Below are 22010 nucleotides of genomic sequence, written 5' to 3' on the forward strand. Positions count from 1 at the left end.
CCATCCCGCGCCGGGCCGCCCCCGCGGCAGCTCTGCCCCCGCCCCCGCCTGCAGGCTCCGGCTCTGCCCCTCTGCACCCGCCGGTACCGGCCGCCCTGAGACGCAGCGGCCGCCGCACCGGGGGGGGCGGGAGAAGCTGGGGCCGCTCCCCGCCATCGCAGTAGCTGCCCCGCGGAGCCGGGCGCCCGGGCAGTCGGGGGGGGGGTGGGGGGAAGAGCCGGTGATTGACAGCTCCCTGCTCCGCGGGGCTCGCCGGCTGCTAATCCGCCCCAGCGCGGCCGCTGCCTCGCCGTCCCCAGCCATCTCCCAGCCGGCGGCACCGCAGCCGGGCCGGGCCAAGCGCAGGGTCCGCTCCGCGCTCCCGCCTGCAGCCGCGGCTCCTGCCTCGCTAGGCAGGGGGGCGGGGGAGAAGCCAGGGGCTCGCTGCGTGCGCTGCCTGCCCTGGTGCGGGCTGCTCCGGCTGGGGTAAGAGGGGGCGGGACAGGACAGGACAGGACAGGACAGGACAGGGGGTAGAAGCCGGGGGGCAGAGGGGCGGGCGGGGGACGGAAGGGCAGAGACGGGGGGGGGTCCCGCAGGGAGCGGAGAAGGGGCCCGGCGGGGCTCGTCCGGCAGATGGAGCGGAGCGGAGCGGAGCGGGTCTGGGTGCACGGGGTGTCGCTCCCGGCTGCTCGGCTCTCTAGCCCGGGCGGCGAGGCTGTGCCGGGGCCAGCCGGGCGCTGCTCCGGGCAGATCAAGGCAGAGGGAAGGGAAGGGAAGGGGCCAGTTTCCCCGCGGCACCGGCAGGGGAGGCGCACGAAGGACCGCGCCGGACGGAGGGGAGCAGCCCGCTGCGGACCGAGCCCCGCCTGGCTCCGGGCAGGCAGGATCCGGCCCCGAGCGCGCCGCAAAGTTTGCGCGGAGGGAAGCTGGGGGGGGGGGGGCTCCCGGCTGAGTTTGTAGCCAGCCGAGGGGCGCAGAGGCGGCGGTGCCACGCTCCCACCCAGCTGCGATTAATTGCATTTTCTTCCCCCTTCCCCCCCCCCCGCCCGACCCTGTGGCCCAGACTCGGTCCCGTCTCCCCCCTTCCCTCGCCCCGAAGATGGTCAACGATCGGTGGAAAAACATGGGTGGAGCGTCTCATCTGGAGGATGGACAGCAGGAGAAATCCCAGGTAAGGAGCTGGGGAGGGCGGGGGAGATAGGAGAGAATAGAACCGAGAGCGGGGGGGGGGGGGAAGAATGGGTCCCCCCTCCTGGGGGCCGCAGAGATCGGCCCAAGGCAGGGGATAGACACAGCGCCCCCAAAACTTCGTACCTCCTGGTGGAGCCCCCCCCGCAGCTGAGTGCTGGGCACGGGCACTCACCCCTAGCCAAATCCCCCAGTTACCTTGCACCCCCTTGCAAAGGGAGGTGGGTGTACTGGGGGGGCCATGGGAGCACTGGAGAAAGCAGCCCGGGGAGGGTGACCCAAGCTGAACCTTGGAGGGCTCCCTGCATTGTCCCCTTGGGGCCCGATGAACAGGCAGCGATCTGGTGGCTGGTGGTAAAGTCTCCCTGAATTATTTCGGTGATTTATTTACAGGGCATGTCACATCATGCTCCAGGAAAGCAACTGAGGGTTAGACAGGCAGCAGGTAGCTGGGCCAGCCTCCTCCCATTAACTAACTGCTGCACATTCTAATTACTTTAATCACTTTTTAAAAGAGGATTTTTGCATGTTGAGTCAGAGCTGGCCCTGTTAATTGACCAACTCGCCCCCCACCTTCCGCTGCTTTCATAGTCACTGGTCCCTGCCTGGCTGGTTAGATGAGCTGAGAGTGAGGGGGAGGCTTTGGGGGGGAGGGGATGAATCGGGGGTTCATACAGCACTTACTGTATTGCACAGAGGTGGGAGCTTGTGCAGGAGCCTGCTTGCACCACTCCGCAGGTGTGTGTGAGCAGTCTGCATGCACAAGCCTGTGTGCGCACACAGACGTGTGAATGTGCACGTGTTCATGTGAATCCGTGTGCAAGTCAGCAACAGGGGCTGAGTGCCTGTGCACGAGTGAGTCTCCATGCATGTTCAGCTGCATGGCCAAGGGCGAATGGACGTGTCCAGGACTGCATGAGTCTATATGTGACTGTGAGGATGTGTGCATCTGCCTGGATGTGTGTGCGCTTGTACCTCTGAGGGGCATCTGCAAAGGGCTAGAACACAGCAAGACACAAACCTCCAACTGATCCGTTATAGGGAAGGGAAAGAGGAAGAGAGGGGGAGGCTGAGATTGAGGGGCAAGAAGAGACAGCCGTTGTTACAGTATTTCCAGCTTGCTGCATTCTGGGCTGAGGAATCAGAACAAGGAACCAATTTCAGCCTCCTGGAGTCAGGGCAGAGGGAAGAGGGACCTGACCTTCCCAAACATACCAAGGCATCTGAGACCTCACACATCCCTGGGATGATCCTTTTCCCTTCATCCCGTCTGCCTTTGACCACCCAGCCGTACATGCTCAGGCTGGAGGGGTAGAAAGGGATGTGACCATGGGCTATCCGCTGATCGGGCACGGGTTCCCTAGGGACTGTTGCTTCATTCGTCTTCACCTTCTACATTTAAACGTCCAGGCAGCATCCCCCCAGTATCCCCAGTTCAGCAGCTCTGCCTGACCTGAGCCCTAGGGGCTCCTCGTCCCCATTAAGAGAGATGAGGGTTACTTGTCTCCCCTCCTTTCACCACCTGCCTAGGGTGAGTGCCCCATGTCTCAGCACACTCCTGGCAAGGTAGGCAGAAGCAGTCTGGGCTGGGCTCGGCTGGGGCTTCTCTCAATGGCAATAAATGAAGGTTCCTCTGGGTCAGGCTGAAGGCTCAGCACGTCTGTGTTACGTGGCCCAGTTCCCCCCCCAGGCTGCGAACCAAACGCGCACACAGAACAATCCAGGTTAGTGGATTATGAATTAAAACGGGGGTTTTCAAACACACCAGGGGGAGCTGAGTCAAGGGTCCAGCTCACAGTGACATTTGAGGGGAGCTGGGCTGTAGCTACCTTAGATTCCTTTGAAAGCCACAGTCTGGGTCTTATTCATTTAAACCCAACCAGGCTGTTATATAGAGCATGTCTCCTACCCTCTGCAGCACCTCCCAAAAGAGCTTCCCGCTGTATAAACACTACCTACCAGGCAGGCGATGGTTTATACTGGATTACGGAGGAGAGCCCTGCAAAGAGATTGGGTGGCTAAATTAATCATTGTTAGGCCAGTCCCCTAAAGATCTGGTTTAAGATGAAATCTGAGACAAGATAGAGAAGGGGCGGGCTGGGAAGTCTTGTCCGCACTGGGGGGGGGGGGAGGAGAGAGAAGGGGTATGGATGCAGCTGCATCAGTGCGAACCTGTGTTGTCGATCCAATGTAAAACAAGCCAGGCGTTTGAAATCTGTGGAGGCAACCAGGTCATGCAAAGAGGTTGTTTGCAGAAGGAAGGGGCTGCTGAGGAGAAGGCTCTCGCCACTGGTGACAAGGTTGTGGGGAAGGAGAGAAGCCGCCGGCTGGAGCTGGGCAGGGAAGCAGTTGGTGAGGTCAGCTGGGAGCAAATCCACAGACGGTCGGAAATAACGAAAAAACCAAACAAAAATGCTCCTGAAGTGAGCAGGGGGCATCAGTGTTCTTTGGAGGGGGTAATGGGCTCATGCTCGTGGGTGCAGACCGTAGGAACCCCGAGACGTGACCCTGAGCTGATCGCAGGTGGTGCAAGGTGCCTGGATCCCAGGCCGCTTTGTTTGGCTGAACACCATAGTGGTGTATAGCACCAGAAGGGCCCTGTTCATCACCACCTGCTAGACTGGCCTCTATGGGACATAGGGGAGGCAGAAGGACCCATAGCTGCAGGGGAGCCTAATGCCAGGGTACCAAGTCAGCTCTGCCAGCCCTGTGTTCAGGGGGCAATTGCGGCTGGGCATGGGCAGGACAGAGCTGTAGCCTAGCTATTCAGGGGGGCCACTTAGCGATGTTGGGGGCTGCTGAGCTCATACCTGCAACCACTGAATGCAGAGGGTACAAGCTGCAGGATGAATCTGCCTTGAAGAGAATAAAGCCACGGGCTCCGAGCTAATTTGCTTGCCCTCTAGGTGATCCAGTTAGGACATGGGGAGAGAGGACATCCAGATGCCCAGAAGGAGGTTGGAGGGAAGGGGGACGTTATAGCCGGGCACACGGTGTTAGCTCCCCCTGTGAGTGGAGACTGGACCATCGCTCTGATCCCGGGCACTGCTGTCATGGCATGAAGTGGGGAGGACGTGAAGCAGGAATACGAGGCTATGGGGTATAAGAGAGGCAGGGAGGGCAACTCAGAAGTAGGGGGTTGCCTGGGACAAGGCACAGGAGTGCTGGGGAGAGAAGAAAGGGTGTTCTGGGAAGGGGAATCAGCGGGTGTAGGAGAGATGAGGAGGGGTTTCCCAGGGCAGAGCTCAGTGCATGGCTGTGTCTGAAGCATGGTTTTCATGCTGTGACAGGCTGCGTGTGCGTGGCGAGGAGTGCGGTGGGTGGGTAGCGCCCCATCGCCCTGGTGACTGATTAATTAACAGTCAGTAAAAGATGATCTCCCAGAGCCAGCGTTGCTGGCCCCCCCAGAAGGATCTGACTTCTAAGGAAACTTCCTTGCCCCTCTGTCCGATTCCAGCTCTCCTATCAGCTGCTCTCCATCCTCGCTCCCAGGGGTGGCAGACACACCTGCTGGTGAGGTCAGAGAAGAGCAGTTGCAGCCAGACAGCCAGTGAGTACCCCTGCTTTGGGTACCCCAGGGGAAAGGTTTCTTCCTCCTCCTGAGGAGTAGCTATGGAAAAGCTGCATGTGCACGCACGTGTGTCTATTGGCTGCCTCTGCCAGATGAGCTCCTGGGGTGTCTCCTTTACTTCCCAGGCGGACGCCTTGCTCTTCAGAAGGGGACAATGCTGCTGCCTGGTCTCTGTTGTGTATCACCAGCAACGGCTTAGGAGGCAGAGCTGGAGAGAATGCAGAGGGTCCTACACACGCCTGCTTTGGTGACCTGGTCTTTGACCGTAAAAGACAGATAATCTGAGGCCTCCAGCCTCTGTGCATTTCGAGGGAGTTGTGTGCTCAGCCAGCCCACAGCTGTAGCCTCCGGAGCCCTAGTCATTAACTCATAAGCCAGCCACTCCACTTGCTGCTACCCCATTTCACCAGTTGTTCAATCCCTCCAGTTGGCAAATGGCAGTGGTTTGCCTTCCGCCATGCCAGAGGAGATTTATATTTACCTGACTTTCTTTGCTCGTCTCTGCTTGTGCAGTGATCAGCTCCCATGGGAGTAGCAGCTGTAGCTGGGTATGGGGGAAAGAAATTATTTGCAGAAGTCACTGTGACATTTGTGTTGAATTTTGCTTCTTTTTCTTTGCTTGCCACAAACAATTGCCTTGCCACGCCAGGTTAGATCTGTACCGGTCCCAGTCTGGTATTTTGTCTCAGCCAGTGGCCAACTGCTATAGGGTAAGGTGGATTCACAAAACATTTGTGAAAGTGAAGTTCTGTTCACAGAAAGCACATTTTAGGCCCAGGGCAGAGGGGGTCTCTCTCAGTATGACCCTGAACTCAGGAGCAGGGGTACCGCGGGAGAGTAGGAGCAACCAGCAAACTTTCTAGATCCCTAGGCTTCATGTTTCATTCCTTCATTCAGCCCTCCTTTGGCAGTGTCGGAGGAACAGAATTGACGATGGCTGTTCAGTATTGCTGTCGATATTTCCGGGCGTGCTGCGTTGGAGTCATTTGTATCGTGCTAGAATAAGGCTCTTATCTTGGCAGCTCTCATGGGACCCTCACGGGAAGAAGCCGTACAGCTGGCTGGGAACCACTGAAATGAAGACTTTAACCCGTTGGAATTGCCTGGCAGGCTGGGTGCCGGACTGCATCCTTAGAGCTGTCCCCTGCTCAGTTCCACGGGACGTGCCAACAGCACAGTGGCACTGAAAGTCAGGGCCATGCCAGGGGCAGCAGTAACCATTGGCATCAGGAGGGATGGAATGCTTATAGGAGGAATGAAAGGGCTGGTGGCACAGTCCCACAGTAACATTCATGGGAGATGTATTGGCTGTTGCAGAGACTGATCTATGTTGGTGCACGAGTTGAAGCACGCAGCTGCTGCCCAGCCAGCAGGGGGAGCACTGCACGGTGGGTTTTCTTGGCCTACATACAGTTTGCCTATTTAAAAGATTTCTTGGCATCAGCTTGGTGGATTTTTTCCCCCCCCGAATCCAAGATCCCGTTGCTGGGTAACAGCACCGGTGTCAGGCAAATTATGCTGGACTTTGAAAGCTGTCATGAGCCTACATGGGCCTTTCTGTGGTTGCCAGATGTGCGTGTCCTTGTCCGTTAGGGAGGATCTCTTCCTGCCCCGCCCCATTTCCACACCCCTCCCTGCAGGGCAGGGGGAGAAGTGGTGTGTGTGGTCTCCGGGTGTGCCCTAGAGCAGACGTTCTCCAACTTTTTAAATGGAGCCCCCCCGCCTCCTGTGGACCTTTGTGTAACAATTGAGCCCCCATGAACACACACACACACAGACTTTCAGGAGAAAACCAGGGCCTACATATCACAGGCAGAGTTTACCTAATTTGGGGGGGTAAGAGGTAGCAGCAGCTCCCCCGTAACTCCGGAACCCGATGTGACCCACCAGAGAAAATGACGGCGGGGAGGAATCACACCTCATCGTCGGGTTTATCCTCGGGCAGCAGTGCAGATGCAGCCACCGCCTCTGGGAACCTTCAGAGTGGCAGTGGCGGGGCGGCGATGGCTGGCGGGAGCAGCGCTCTGACTGGAGATAGAAGCAGCTGTGTCCTGAGTGGAGCGCGGAGCTGGACCGGCTCCGACCTCCGCTCCGCCAGCAGGGCCAGGCCTGCCGCCCGCCGCAGCCTGCCCCCACCTCCGCTCCCCTCCTAAGGGTCCCCCACCCCTAACACCTGCCTGGGGCTGCCCATGTGGGGCACCGGGGTCCCCACCGCAGCCCAACCCCGCTCTCAGCCCAGCGCCCCTCACCCAGTAGGGGGAGACGACTCCATTATCATAAATTTGGGGGGCATTGCCCCCCATACCCAACTAAACTCTACCCCCCCACGATCCATCTCGCCCCCCAGTCTGAGAACCGCTGCCCCAGGGGAGGCTGGAACTAGGAATAATGCAGCTGTTGGGCAAAGCCAGAGTATCTGGGTTTGCCAACGCTCAGCTGAGTTGTGCTTTGCTAAAGGAAAAGGAGGCTGGTTAATGCTCAGGTTTCGCTTGATCAGACCCCCCGGGTGTATGGTCCAGTCTCGCTGCCCTTGCCCCCTTGGTTCATCACTTGGTATGAGGACGGGATGAATTAGGGCTGAGGCAGACGATGGGGGCTAGGGGTAAGTGGTGAAAGCTGCTGGAGTTGGCTGTGAGCTAGGAGACATGGAACTGTGTTCTCTCCCATCGTCTGTTTCCTGGGATGCCAGTAAGACCCTTATATAGCCCCTGTGAGCTAAAAACGTCCCAGGCAGGTCCCTGGATGACATGCATGCTCTCTGCTAGCCCTTCAGATCAAAAACTGCCCAAGATTTGCCTGGAGTGAATACTTGTTTTGTCCTTTTGCTTTTGTGTTCCCGGGAAAACAGAAGGATGAGACAAGGCGCTTGTATCAAAACCTCGTCTGTTTTCCCCTTTGGTGAAACAGCTTCTTCCTTCTGCAGCACTGGGTCCCCGGAGCGGCAAGAGAGGCTTTCTTCTCACGGCCTCTTTCGTTCCCAGAATGTAATCTGTCAGTCAAAGCAACGCTTCATCCTTCCAGGAGAGAGAGAGCTGGAAGAGGGGAGAGGGTGAAGCCAGCACAGCTCACGCAGGCCACTGTTGCTTTAAAATAGGCTTTGTGGCTGGGGCTAGTTCTTAAGGCCTCTGCCTCGCCCGTCTGTAGGAGAGCTGGTTAGTTCAGACTGAATGGTGATAACTGAGTCTCCTCCAGTGTGTCTGTCCTTGCATTTGGCCAGGTTTTCTTGGCTAGGGGCACTGAGAGGTTAAATGATCTTCTATCAACAGCAAGAATCTAAAATTCTGCTTTGCATTTAATTGAATAGCTAAAGATGCATTGCACGGCAAAGTCAGACACTGTCTTTTATGATGCGAAAAAGTGGCCTCCAATGTTTCCGGCTGGGTTTTTATATTGGAAATATCAGGCCTTCACTTCCTCCCTTTCTGTCAGAGGACCTTGTCGAGATCTTTGGAGGACTTGAGGAGTGATTTCAGGATGGACCGAACTAAAACCCCAGATCCAAACATTGGAGGACAGTTTGTAATCTGGACTCCATATTTTCCAGTTTGGAGCCCTGTTTCTCTGTGGTACCCCATTTCCAAAGAGCTAACGCCTAGACATAATGGGCCAGATCCTCAAGGGTCTGATCCAATGCTCCTTCAACTCTAAGCAATTGAAAATGACCCCAAATCCCTCTCCCACTCTACCCAACTCTCTCCTAACCCAAGCTATGCCTCCATTTGCCAAACTAACCTGAAACTGTCCTCCTCAAAGCAACAGATCTCTGCCCCAGGTGCAGGTCTGGATTTATACGTTACAAACACAGAGCAAATGTGCTAACCGGTCTTCCCGCTGAAAGCCTGCATTATTGTCTTTGACACATTTCTTTTTAATGCGCAGAAAGCTGGAGTCTGTGCCGAGCGCATGGCGGCCTCTTTAAGGTGGCCCCCGCAGACTGGCTTCCCACACAGCCGAGTGTTGGTGCGTTTCATGTCTGCTGCTTTGCTCCCCTCTGGGTGGATAAATCCATCCTGAATTCTGTTGTGCGTCTCTGATAGGGAAGCGGTTATTTTTGGCTGGAGGTACTCTGCTCTGTCTTCCATGTACCCAGTGCTTAATTTGTAATGAAAGAGGTGCCAGGGTGCAAACAATTTTTTTTTTTTTTTTACATTCATAACTGATGCAGCAAGCCCAGAAGTGCTGGGGCTATGAACTGCCAAGCCTAGAGATGCCGCGGCTCAGTCCTGGCACAAGTAAAGTACTGCATGTACCCATCCAACCCACAGCTTGAGTCACCTTACTGCAAATGACTGTGGGAGTGTGAATGAAAGGTGGGTGAAGGAAGGTGTCACTCCAGATAGACATGCAGGAGGGGACAGTGCCTGGGAAATCTTTGCAGATGCAGCAATTTTCATTTCGTTCCTGGAGAAAGTTGTCTTTGTCTCTTTGAATATGCAACACTTTCCCAGCCCTCAGTTCCTTGTGACAGCTGCAGCCAGAGGAAAATCATAGCTGTAGTTCTGCAGGTGTAATGAAAGGGGGAGGCAGCCAGCAGGAAAATGGGGAGCTAATGCAGCTGCATATCAGCCAGCTGATGGCAAGGCAGAGCTGGCTCCCTCTGTGAAGGGAGCTGGCACTAATGGGGATCTGCTCTTTGTGCCTGATGATAGATAAAACCTCCCTGCCTCCATCCAGGAGTGGTTTGCAAGGAACAAGAGTCCTGCTGGTGAATCCAACAGGTAGCGCAGGAGAATTGACCCGGGAAGAGACGGCTCAGGGAGAGAGAGATGTTGGTTGGGATGGAGCAGTCCTTCGCCCGTGGGCTACACAAGCTGCCAGGGGGCAGAAAGTACATGGGCAAATTTCTGTGCTCTGCAGCCATCTTAGCTCCTTGGTGCAAGATCCAGTGATACAGGCTTTGCTCCTGGTGGGAGAAAGAGGGGCAGGAGCATTTGGCCCAGAGAGACGGGTGAACTATCCCATTCATCTAAATGGAGTGTTGACTCTGAAGCCATTTCAGTGTCCGGACCGGTTATTTTAGCAAACACGCAGCAGGTCTAGGGAGAGAACACACTGTCCCCACTGCACACAGCTTGAGCCATGCTGCATCCACTCCAGCATGCCCCGTGTCCTCCCCCTTTTTGGATTTTGGGGACCAGGGGTCGAGGCTCCATGAGGCAGGTCATCCCTCCCCTGCTCTGGGCCTGGAGCATTATGACTCTTGCCTGATACCAGGAACTGACCACCTTTCTGGGCTCATCAGCCTCCATTGGGTGAGGTGGGTGCGTTTCTCTCCACCCTTCCTGGCCAGGGCTGGATGGCATCCTAGCATCTTGGGCTTGTTGCCAAAGCTCAGCGCTTGTGTATGTATCCGGGCAGCACAGGGAGCGCCAGTCGCTCTGCCTGAGAGCAGACTTGGGCCGCAAGCATGGCTTCTCTGAGGTTTGTGCCCTGCTTCCCCCAGCCCCAGAGGGGTCAGACGAGACCCACCTCTCAGCCAAAGGACACTTTGATTAGAGTCTTGCTGCCGGCCCCGTGCTCCCTGGGCCAGCAGGCCTGAGAGCTCAGTCCTAGATGGGGGGATGCCTGGTGTTGCTCAGCAGTGACTCTCCACAAAGGATTAAAGAGCAATGCTGCCAGTGCTCAGATACAGAAGTGGCAGGCTGGGTTGGCTGAAAGGGGGAACTGATGGCTGTAGAAGAGGGATCCCAAAACAGAGGGGCACGCCTCCTTCCCAGCAGAGAACATCTGGAGAGCCGTATTGTGGATCCTTTGAGCTGCAGCCTGGAATCTGATGTGGCAGGTGCTGTGCTGAGACCTAGCGAGAGAATTGCACCATCTGCACTCATCCTCCCCGGATGACAGCAAGCGTCCCACATGCAGAACCAGTAAACTCTAGGCCACAAAGACTCATGCTGCTGACGGGAGGAGGTGGGTTGGCTCCTAGATGCAGGCAAAGAGGCGTTAGCAGATTGCAGGGAAGGGTTTGGGTAGGGATCTCATTAGACCCAAAAGGGGGAGGAAGATGTCCGAGTGGGGACACAGTGGGATGGGGTAACAGATGGGGGGCGTGTCTGTGATCATGGGTGGTACTCTGCTCCCATGAAGCTTAACACCCTCTAAATCTGCCACCTGGGCCAGTGAGTTCCACTAAGGCTTCCTGTCCCCCACAGAGAATGAGCTGCGGCTATATCCTCTGCACCGTCCTCCTGTCTGTGGCTGTCCTCCTGGCCGTTACCGTCACCGGCGCCATCCTCTTCATGAACCACTATCACCCCCCCGTCACGGAGTCCCCGCCGGTCATCAGCACCAACCCCGAGGAGGCCAAGGCCCTGGTCACCATCGAGAAGGTGGACAGCTCCCGCATCAACATCTTCATTGACCCCAACTGTCCGGACCAAGCCAGCAGCTTCACCCGCCTGGAGGGCTTCCAGTCCTCCGTGCTGCGGGCCGTGACGGACCACGACGCCGAGATGAAGTCATCCAAGGGGCAGGAGCGGGCCCTGCTGGTCTCTGTAGCGGATGAGGTGGCCAAGCTCCTGGCCCACACCACTCAGCTGAGAGCCGACTGTGACAGTCTGAAGAAGGGGCACAACGCTATGGGGCAGGAGCTCAGCGCCCTGCAGAACGAGCAGGGGCGGCTGATACAGGTGAGCGGTACCTGGTGGGGGGCGGGGAGGGGGTCACCGCTGAAGGTGCCCATGCCGGCAGGCTGGCTGACGGCAGCACCAAGCCAGAGACTGGTCCTGGAGCAGGAGCGAGAGGGCTCAGTTTGCAGGTCGGTCCAGCCTGAACGCCAGTGGCTGGAGAACAGCACGGCGGAGTCAGATCCCCTGCCTGGGCTGCACGCTGGGCTCCAGTCCCCCACCACCTCAGGTTTCGCCATCCTCCTGCCAAGGGGCACCCATTGCAGGTGGGGAATGTGAAGGTGGCTCCTGGCACCGCGCTCCCCCCCAGAGGAGGCAGCCCTCCACCCCGTTATGGTAAGACTAGTGCAGTGTGCTGCTGCTGGCGGGGCAGGGGAGGCATTGGGGGGGCCAGGGAAGGAGGAAGAAAGCAGCATAATGTCAAGGAACTGGATGATTTATTGTGTGAGGCGGGGCCCACTATCCCTACAGCCTTCCTCCTCGATGGACGTGGCTCCACACCCTCCCTTGGCAGCGTGCTGCATGAGTAGCTGGTCTTAACATTTCCCCAGCTGCAGCCCCTCGCTTCCTCTTCCAGGCTCCCCGGCTCACAGAAACACCCGACCCCTCTGCTTTCGGCCACATCCCCCCTTTTCACTGGTACGCAGCCCGCTGCTGCTTTTTGTTCTGTCGCACGGCCCAGTGGACTGGGACTCAGGAAAACGGCTCTAATCCCGGCTCTGCCACTGACGTGCTGGCTGACCGTGATACTTTAGAGGTTCACCCAGACCACTATGGGGTCACGTCACCACCTACCCTGGGCTATTTTCCATGCGCTAGCGCGAGCCCTGCTAACACAGACATCTGTGGGCCTGGGCTAGGAGTCTCGCGTGGAGGTGCCTGCAGAGACTGAAGGCCTCTGTGTAGCCGCAGAACAGGGGCATTGTGGGTAGCCATAGCAAAAGGCTCCCCTCATGCTGCCCAGCAAGTGTGCTGCACCTTTGAGCTGGAGGGGCCCCCTCTGGGAAGAGGAGAGTTCAGCCTTCGTGGCCTGTTCGCTCTTTGGTCTCTCATTGGAGACTGCCAAGAAGGGGGACGATCGATGCCGATTCTGGAGGGGGAGTTTTGTACTGTGGACACTTGTGCACTGAGCTCCCCGGCACCCCCAACTCGCTCCATGATCTGTAGGCCACAAGTGCTCTTTGACGTTCAGGACACTTCTCAAGCTCGTGTTGAGATTGGCAACCCAGTGTGGACAAAACAAGAAGTGGCCCAACTTCCTCCTCAAAGCCCAACCCCAAACAGGACATCTGGGGGGGTTTAAAAACCCTCTGCTACCTTTCATTTTGGCTCAGCACGTCCTGGGCCCAGCGGCCACCATTACACTTGGCGTGTGTCTGAGCTGTGCTTCCCGTTGCAGGTTTCCACTTCGATCACCAGCTCCAAACGCATGGCCACAGTTCTGCCCCCCTGCATGGGAGGGGGAAAGAAATCAGACATTAACTCCCAGTGGGACCGTAGGTGACTGCACATGCAAAGTCGTGACCCGTACCTCCTAGAAACAAAATGGCCGACGTGGCGTACACATTCTATTGGGAAAACCTGTTTGGTGGCCAGACCCTGGAATAAATGGCTTCACCGATCGATTAAGCCCCCGTTCTGACATTTGTCTCACCGTGCATATGCATTTCCTTCTACATCTGTCCTGGGCTGCGACTGTACGGCTTTCTCCTCCTGCTTCTGAGCCAGAGGCCGAATGTCTTGTGCTGCTCGGGTCATTTCAGGGAAGGGCCCAAACATTCTACAATCCGGCTGCCACAGGACACGGATATTTTTAAACTGACCGGGAATCCTCTCTCTTTTTTCCTAAAGATGCCTTTTATCCCCCCAAATAGCAGACACGGGGTCAGGAGCTACAGCAGGTCAGAGTTAATCTTTCAGATGTGCTGTGGGCTGGGCTGGGATTTGCCCTCATCATCCGGCAGAGGCCAGGCCCTACTGGGGAAAGACAGAATAACCCCATTTGATAGCATCAGTATTATTTTTAAGTGACATCAGCGCCCCAATCGTGCTTCCAACAGAAGTCTTGCCATGAACTTCAATGGGAGCTTTCTCAAAGTTTGCGGGGGTTTGGATCCTGGGTCTCAGCCTGGGCCCGCCTCTGTGCTAGATGCATTTTAAGACAACGACTCGATTCTGCGTCTGCTGAATTCACCATCTGAGTTAGCCCTGAAATATAATCCGAGTGCATCCCTGACCCTTCTGCAGCCCTTTCCATCCAGGAGCTGCAGCACAGAAGAGTCCTTTGTGTGTTCAAAGCACTGTCCAAACACTGATCAATAAACCCTCCCAGCCCTTGGGTGAGGCAGGGGGAGTGTTCATTATCCCCATTTTACAGATGGGGAAACTGAGGCACGGAGCGTTAACTGATGTATCCCCAGCTCACACAGTGAGTCTGAGCTGAATGTAGATCCAAGGAGTCCTGACTGCCAGTCTCCTGCTCTAACCACTAGCCCCCCGTCCCTATGTACAGGAAATATAACCTGGGCTGAGACGCCAAAGCCCAGAGGACGGAAATGAAAGGTTTGGTGGGTGCCATTCTCCCTGCACTCAGTGTTTGCAGCCCCACTTCTCTCAGTCTGGCGTACACGGGGTGGGCTCTCTGTCCTGTTAGCAGCAGGAAGAATGGCTCCCAGATGGGGTCTGTGTCCCTGTTACACACCCTACTGGCAGCAGAATCTCAGAGCACAGGCGGTGAAGGGCTTGCTCTGCGCTGTGGGGAGGAAGCACATTGAGACACGGTGCTGTACGTAGAAGCCTAAGGGCACCATGGGAGGCGATCAGCCCGCTGGACCCAGCCTGGCTCGGCACATGCCTTTGAGGGATGCATTCAACACTGCTGCCCGCAGTGCCAGAAAGGGGTAAAGCCGAGAACTGGTGACTCACTCAGACCCTTTGTCTCCTCCCTTCCCAGCTGCTCTCGGAGAGCCAGACCAACATGGCCCGGCTGGTGAGCTCCGTCAGCGACATCCTGGACACCCTGCAGAAGGACCGTGGCATGGCCAGGCCTCAGCTCAAGGGCGACTTGCAGAGACCTCCAGCCCGGGGAGCCCGGCCGCGGGGATGTTCCAACGGTGAGAGAGCCGCCTCCTCTCCTTTCCTGCACTTCAGGCCGATCACCCTAGGCAGAGGGGAAAAGCAGTGACATTACTATGGGCTCCCTCACAGCAGGGCCCAGACCATGCCAGCCGGGAACCCACAGCGTGGGCAGGGCAGCGCAGAGAGACTGACCCCTGCTTTCTCGTGGTCCAGAAAAGCCTGGCGTTTCCCAGAGGGAAAACTGCTCTGGCTCCATGACCCTGTTGTGCTGTGCAGTGGAGGCCCTTGGGGACGCGGTGTGGGCTGGGGTGAGCCCACGAGCAGTGTTCTAGGGAGGAATACAGCCCCACAGCCATGGCCCAGTCGGCCTGTCATTGCTGGACACTGCTGCACCAGTGCCAAAGGGCTGGTGAGTTGGACGGGCCTGGATCTCTCCTGCCCCATGTCCTCAGTCACCCAGGCACAGGACACAGAGCATCCCACCTACAACGCCCACAATGGGGTGCTCAACCCAGCAAAACGTTGGGGAATTTCTTTGCTGTGTCTGCACTAGGTGGCCAGATCTTGCAGAGAACGGGGGTGGGGGAAGAGGGATGTTCACACACTAACTGATTCCGCTGTTACACACATGTGCACAGAGGGGAGGGCCCAAGTTCCACTCCCCAACCCAAGATCATCAGGTGCTCCTCTTCAGAGACGACAACAACAACAAAACCAAAAAGACCTAATTTCACATCCCCCAGGCCTCTGGGCCAGCTCCACAAACATGGTCACATAGTTGTCCAGAAATTACCCAAGCTCCTGCGGAAATGGAAGGCAGCTCCCACCGCACCCTCTTTCTGCTGGGCATGGGTCTCTTTGCTGGTAAGGAAGTGTAATCATCCTTAGCAAAACAAGCTCCAGAGGCACCCAGGTGTCTCCTCTCTACTGCCTGCAATGGAGAAATATTCCTGGGTTCTAGCTGCCCCTGGAGTCCTTCTGTCCTGCTGTAAAGACCAACACCACTTCCCTTTATTGGGGACACTGAGATGTGGCATGTAACCCAGAGAGGCTGCACATCCCAGCACACATGCACCTGTATTGTGGGCCTGTCATGCTATTAAGGTTGCTTGACGCCCCCCACAATAAGATCTGTTTTTCATTTGCTTATAACTTTGCCAAACTTGAACCTTTTGGGCCAAACTTTTCCATGCCAGATGTCTGCCTCGGGCTGAATTGTTTTGGAAACTTTCAATCTAAACGGTGCAGATGTTTTTGAGAATGAGGATAGGGAAAATGTACATTGTTTTGTCCATATTAAAAAAAAAATCCTGTCCACCTTTTCTTTGAAAAGCTCTAGCATCCTCATGCTTTCGAGCAGACCCATGAAATTTGGCAGGGGGTGGATCTTGGTGTCAGGGATGTGCCTTTTGCTGACCTCATGAAAAGCTGCCCAAATTTGGCCAGGTTATAAGCCTTTGAAAAATAAGTTTGCACATACTCTGCAGAGACTTTTTAGATTTTAGCACCTAAATTCCCCAAAGAGTTCACCCACACTGCATAATTGCATCCGTAATGCAATTTCCCTGCAATTGGTGCCCTAGAGCTGGTCCACATAGAGGATGACAGCCTACTACTGCTATCAGTTACTCAGCTCATGTGGCAGGTCTCTGCAGCAGATCTAAAGGTTCTAACCCTGCTGCTGAACCAGGTGGGTGTCATGTGTGATGCCACACGATGGAATTTGTCTTTTCAGTTTGCTTTTTGAAAAAACCTAGGAAATTACACCCAACGTAACTAAATTAAAAGTCCATTATCGAGGTTGCAAAATCAAGCATTGAAAAGTTCAGAAATCTCACAATTAAGATTGCCCGTGCAACCTTACTTTGCCGCCCTTTTGCACGTGCATTTAATTACGTGATCGCATGGTATTTTTCCACTGGACCCCTTGGCTCACTCAGTGCATAGAAGGGACCTGCATAGTGAAGGAGGCTGTTGTCTGTAGGGGACCCTGCTTCATTTGTGGTAGAAGTTGGAAGGTGCGACATGAATGAGGCAAGGGATTATAGGAAGAGAGAGGCTGGGCTCGTGGTTAAGGCCTGGAGAATTGGATTCTATCACTGGCTTTGCCGCAGGGTTCCTGTGTGATGCTGGGCAAGTCTGTCACTTAACCAGACTTTTCGGAGGTGGCCACTAGCTGTGTAGCCCTCATTTGCTGGGTGCCAACTTGTGCACCAGGGCTCTGATTTGCAGCTGTGCTGGACGCTCCCAGCTGCAGGCAAGGGGGGCCGTGCTCTGCGTGCATGCTGTACTATAGCATGTTAAGTAGTCTGAAAAGTCAAGTTCCAGGTGTCTGAAATCGGGCACCCAAAATCAGTACATATGCTGTGCCTCGGCTCCCCATCTGTAAAATGGGCAGAACACCACCTGCTCGCCTCCCAAGGGTAGTGTGAAAGTAAGCTTGTGTCTGGGAAGCACTCGGATACTAAGGATACTGAAGCCCAGGAGGAAGTTTATTCTCTCTTCACAGGACGGGTTTGAATAGGGTGCAGTAAGTAATACCTGAGCCACACGCCGAACGACAAGGAGAAGAAATATCGAACAGCTTCCCGTTAAATGCGAGCCATCCATCCTGTGCACGTAATGAGGCGGGGACGTCCTGTGGAAAACATGTGTGCTCCTGTAATTAAAGACTTTCTTATTGCATGTGCACAAGGGGTCAAATGAAGGATGCCCAGCAGCTTTAATGCTGGCATTTCCTAACGCTGGAGCGCTTGACCTTGCAACCTTGCCAGTGTTTTCGCTGGGATGTTGGCGTGTAGCATACAGGGCCGTGCAGGGGACGGCAGTATTGTTTTGTGAACGAGTTTGAGAATTTGAACGTTGGCTTTGTTCTGAATCAGACTGAAAATGTCTAAATTCTCTAAGGGAAATCCCTCCCCCTCTTCCCCCCCCCCCCCCCAAAAAAAAAATTCAATTTGGGTCAATCGTGATGTTTGTTTCAACTTTCATTTTATATTATAACTGCACCTGTGCCAACATAAACACACCGACCCTGTGGGAGTTATACACACACACGGTGTGCACACCCCCCTGCCCAGCCAGATACACCGCGCTCCCTGCAGGCGCCCTCACTCCAATGCAATACCTGCAGCCTCGGTAGCTGTGGGAGCAGGCAGTCCTTCCCGCTGCTCTCAGCTGCCTGGCAGGAGCAGCCAGACGTGGCGCTGGGAGGGGGGGGGTGCATGTGGTGGGTTGGCGATCGCTTTCCGGCAGGGAGGCCAGCAGACTCGCCTCTCTTGTTGGTCCCTCTCAGTGCCTTAAGACTGCCGCAGAGGGTCCCCTACAAGCCATTGGGACTTCAGCTAGGATGCTGCTTGCCCCGAGCCTAGGAGGAAAGAGAATGAGAAGAGAGGGGGCTGAGTGGGCCGGGAGCAGCCAATTAGATCAGGCAGCGGGGGTGAGAGCCAGAAACCCAGGGCCAGGCTCTAATTTAAACAATTAATTAGCCCTACGTTGCTCTCCCTTCCCTCCCGCGCCAACCTCCAGGCTCGCGGCCCCGGGACTGCTTTGACATCTACACGAGCGGACAACAAGAGGATGGCATTTACTCCATCTTCCCCACTCATTACCCCGCAGGCTTCCAGGTCTACTGCGACATGACGACGGACGGAGGAGGGTGGACGGTAAGTCAGTTGCGTGCATTGCCGAGTCCCGTGGACGCGGGGAACAGCGCTTGTGAAGGCAGAGCTCATCCCCGCCCCATCCAGCGTCAGCCCTGCCTTCCCTGGCACCCCGAAGAACCTCTGTCATGACCCAAAGCTGGCTCCGCCTTGCCCATCACCTTGAGGGGCCCAGCCCCACTGCCCAGAGCAGGCACCACCTCCCTGACCTGAACACACTAAGGGCTTGTCCACATGGTGAAATTTAGCGGCATCGCTTATGTCTATGAGCCAGTGTCGTCATGCCAATAAATTTCCCCTGCAGACACGCTGAGACCCGGGGCCAAGGATTCCTGGTTCACCCGGCCCCCACACGCTGTTCGTCAATGGGTGGCGTCGGTGGGGGACGGGGCCCAGATGAGGATGCTGGTCCTTTCTCGGGGCAGGATTTCACTCAAAGCCGGTCTGGGGAAGCGAGCCCCTCCGGAGGCAGCGCTGCTGGCTGACCACCTCAGGGCAGATCTTATTGTTTTTTATGGAGTGTGACACGAAGGCCACTAATCCCACCAGTGTGCAGCTGCCAGTGACATGGAGCTGGCCTGCGGCAGCAAGGAGGAAGAGACCTTGGCAACAGCACGCGAGGGGAGGGCAGGGAGATTCAGCCGGGGGGGTCAGGCGAGGCAAAGCAAGGCTGCCCTCACCCCTGGCTGTGAGGTGAGGAAAGAGGCCAGTAGGGGAGACGCCACAACACAGCCCCCGCCTGAGACTGCCCTGAAAATCCCGGCCTGGCCTTCCTCGAGTACCTCCTCACCCGGGCTGCGAGGACAGCCGGGGCTTCCCCAGCCGGGAAGTGGCCCCTGCCCAAGAAGACGCATTACTCGGGGCAAGCTTAAGGCAAGCCGGGAGAGGCGTTTTGAGGCGAGGCGTCTGCCTCACCGACGGGCTGCGGGGGACGCTGCTGCCTCGGGTTGGATGGGTTGGGGGCTGCAACGCCCTGGAGGGTGGGAGAACCGGCCAGGCTGTGCCTCCATGAGCTCACGCTCAGCTGGTGAGCCGCCCCCTTGGAGCCGGGCTGTGAAATGCCCCCCTCCAGCTGGGTGCTGGAGGAAATAAACCCCCAAGATCTGCTGCCGGTAAGCAGCTTTCAGCAGTGGGGGAGGGGAAGGAGCTTAGCTGCTCCGCCATGAGGAGGCCAATGCCCTTTGCTGGGTGTGCGGCGGTGCCTGGCTGCCGTGGGGAGCTCAGGCCATACGGTCGCCATCGGCTCCGGCTCATCGTGCCCCTCACAGAGGAGGGCCACGATCATCATGTCACTGGTGAAACTGAGGCACAGAGCGGGCAGGGCCTGGTTGTCAGAGGTGCTGAGAACACACAACCCCAGTTGGAGTCCGGGGGAGCGGCAAGGGCTCCGCTGCCACAGGAATCGGGCCAAGGGGCTTGCCCACGCTCACACAGCCGGGAGGAGAACCCAGGCGTCCTGATGCCTGCACGCGTCATCTGTTAACTGAACTACACCGCCCGGTAATGTAGCCCCCCACCGTGCAGCCCCTGTGCTGAGCTCTGCCGAGGCTCCTGGCCCGAGTGCCGCGTTCCTGCCAGCCATACCCTTCCACGCCCAGCTGGGCGTCAAAGATGGGCAGTGGCGGGGCTTGGCCGGGACCACGGCTGAGGCAGGGCTGTCCCGTTAAACATGAGATGCTGGGTGGGAAAAGGGAAGCTCCTGGGGCCCCAGGAAAGGTTTGGGAGGTGGATGATGGAGATGGAGGGAGATTTCCTGAGGAGAACTCTGTGTGTGTGGCCCCAGAGTCCGTCTGCCAACCCCGGGAGCAGCCACCTGCCGGGTGAGATGAGGGGATTAGCCAGACACTGTCTCCAAAGCCGTCCCAGTCAGCGGGATCGGGGGGCGGGGGGAGGGGGGGGGGAGGGGAGCTGGCTGAGGAAGCTGAAGAAAACGATTTAGTGTCAGGCTGCATCAGAGCTGCTGTGCCTGCGCCGAGCGCCTCGAAGGGCCAGGCCAGCAGCGAGACAGCACGGCCCTGCCCTGGGGGCGGTAGCGACCAGAGGCACAGCCCAGGGGCAGCGCTTCGTGAACAGCTCTGCGGTGGGGGGGAACGGCTGGGATGGAGCAAGCTCTGCTTCTTGGAGCAGGAAGGCCCCCATCCTGCAATTAGAACCTCATGCTTGGTGCGAACAGGGCCTATCCTGGCACTGACCACCACCATGGTCTGTGCCCGCAGGGTGAGAGGAGACCAGCATTCACCACCCCCCCGGGAGGAAGTTCTGTCTAGTGTTAGAGCAAGGGACTGGGAACCAGGACTCTTGAGTGCTCTATGCCTGGCTCTGCCACTGAAGTGCTGGGTGGTCTTGGGCAAGGCACTTCCCCTCTCTGTGCCTCAGTTTCCCCATCTGGGGCTATGCCTACTTGGCTAGTGAAGGTTAACGAACGTACCCTAAGTGCTTTGCACACTCTGCTGGTGTCAGTGACTGAGGGATGAAAGGGGTGACAGGCTCTCCACTGGAAGCAGGGGGGGCTGATGAGAGGGGATGCTGAGGTGCTGAAGCACAGTAAAGTCACAGGCATCGCTGGACGTCCTGGTGCCTGGGATCGATTTGTTGAAGCTATTCCTTTTGACACGTGGGCAGACGTGCATGCGAGTGGGTGGATGTGATAGCCGCGGCTGAATCAATTTCACTCAGCGCCTGGCGAGCTGCTGAGCCAAGCCCTGGGTTGCATGGGAGACTCAGAGCCGACAACAGCCCAGCCCAGCAAAGAAAGCGGATTGCTCCCAGGCCCTCGCGCAGCCGTGCTAGTCAGCATAGCTCAAGGACACCAGGGCAGGGGGCCGGCCAGACTGAGGGGGACCCATCCCAGGCCACTAGTCCAGGCCAGAGGCTCTCATACCATCATCACTTCCCTCCAGTGGCCACTGGGCTCCTTACCTGCCACAGCCCAGTCGGTGCCAGCGCTGACCCAGGGTCTGGCTGGAGATCCATATAGAAGAGAACGAGGCTCCTCTGCTGGCTTCGGCCGTGTGTCGGGTCAGCTGCATAGCGCACGGAGGTCAAATAACTCGCAACCTGCAGCACAATGGGGCAGATTTACAGCATGAAAAGGGAGTGCATGCTACAGGCACAATCGTGAAATTGAGGCAGCGTGGTCTAATGGGTAGCGCACAGGACTGGGACTCAGGAGAGCCAGGTTTTAGTCCTGGCTCTGCCACTGATCTGCTGGATGACCTTGGGCAAGTCACTTCCCCACCCCATGTCTCAGTTTCCCCTTCATCGTGATTGTTTACCTTATACGCCCCTCAGGCCAGGTATGTCCATCCCCCAGCACAATGAGGTCCCAACCTCTGCTGGGGCATCTGGGTTCTACCGTAACACAAAGAGGTAATAGCGAGGATTAAAATATATTCTAAAAGGTCACCTGCTGGAGGAGAGAGGCCCCAATGTCATATGGTTGCAGTAGGAGCAAGGCATTTAGGAGTCCCAGATTCAGGCAGACTCCATGTTGTTCTCTCTTTAATTGTGCCCATCAGCCATCACCTTCTCCCTGCCACCTCTTTGGGTGTCCCAGGCCCCGAGATCTCCTCGCTGACTGGGGCAGACTGGAATTGGCATGGGAGAGTTCTTATCTGAGCGTGGGGTTTAATCGTATTCCCGCTCACTGCAAGGAAGCATCGCACTGAACTGCATTCAACAACTGCGCCAGGCTCTTGGCAGGAAGTACGTTACCGGCCTGACCCACAACCAGCGGCCCAGGCAGGTGACTACCCTACCTTTGATTAACACCTCCCGACATTTAGCGGGGTAACAATCGTGTGACTAAGTGCGGTAGCCAAGCAGGCCTTCAGAAAACTGGCTGCTACTTCCTCTCTGTCTTCGAAGCCTTTGCAAATTCTCTGTGAGCCACTTAGCATCCGG

At 56.7% G+C, this 22010-nt stretch overlaps 1 protein-coding gene across 1 annotated transcript in view; it reads left to right on the top strand.

Annotated features, from left to right (window-relative positions):
* Positions 1 to 1060: 1060 nt before the first annotated feature.
* The window catches only part of FIBCD1 (fibrinogen C domain containing 1), a 30432-nt gene continuing 9482 nt past the window's right edge, over positions 1061 to 22010 (top strand). Inside the window, exons 1-4 of the mRNA XM_067541615.1 lie at positions 1061 to 1153; positions 10894 to 11370; positions 14321 to 14480; positions 17974 to 18110. Coding sequence (XP_067397716.1) covers positions 1082 to 1153; positions 10894 to 11370; positions 14321 to 14480; positions 17974 to 18110 — 846 coding nt within the window. The 5' untranslated portion in view covers positions 1061 to 1081. The remainder of the gene's footprint in view (positions 1154 to 10893; positions 11371 to 14320; positions 14481 to 17973; positions 18111 to 22010) is intronic.

Source organism: Emydura macquarii, unplaced genomic scaffold (genome assembly GCF_026122565.2).
Source record: "Emydura macquarii macquarii isolate MOO-44397 ecotype Brisbane River unplaced genomic scaffold, CSIRO-AGI_Emac_v2 contig_691, whole genome shotgun sequence".
Taxonomy (NCBI): Eukaryota; Metazoa; Chordata; order Testudines; family Chelidae; genus Emydura; species Emydura macquarii.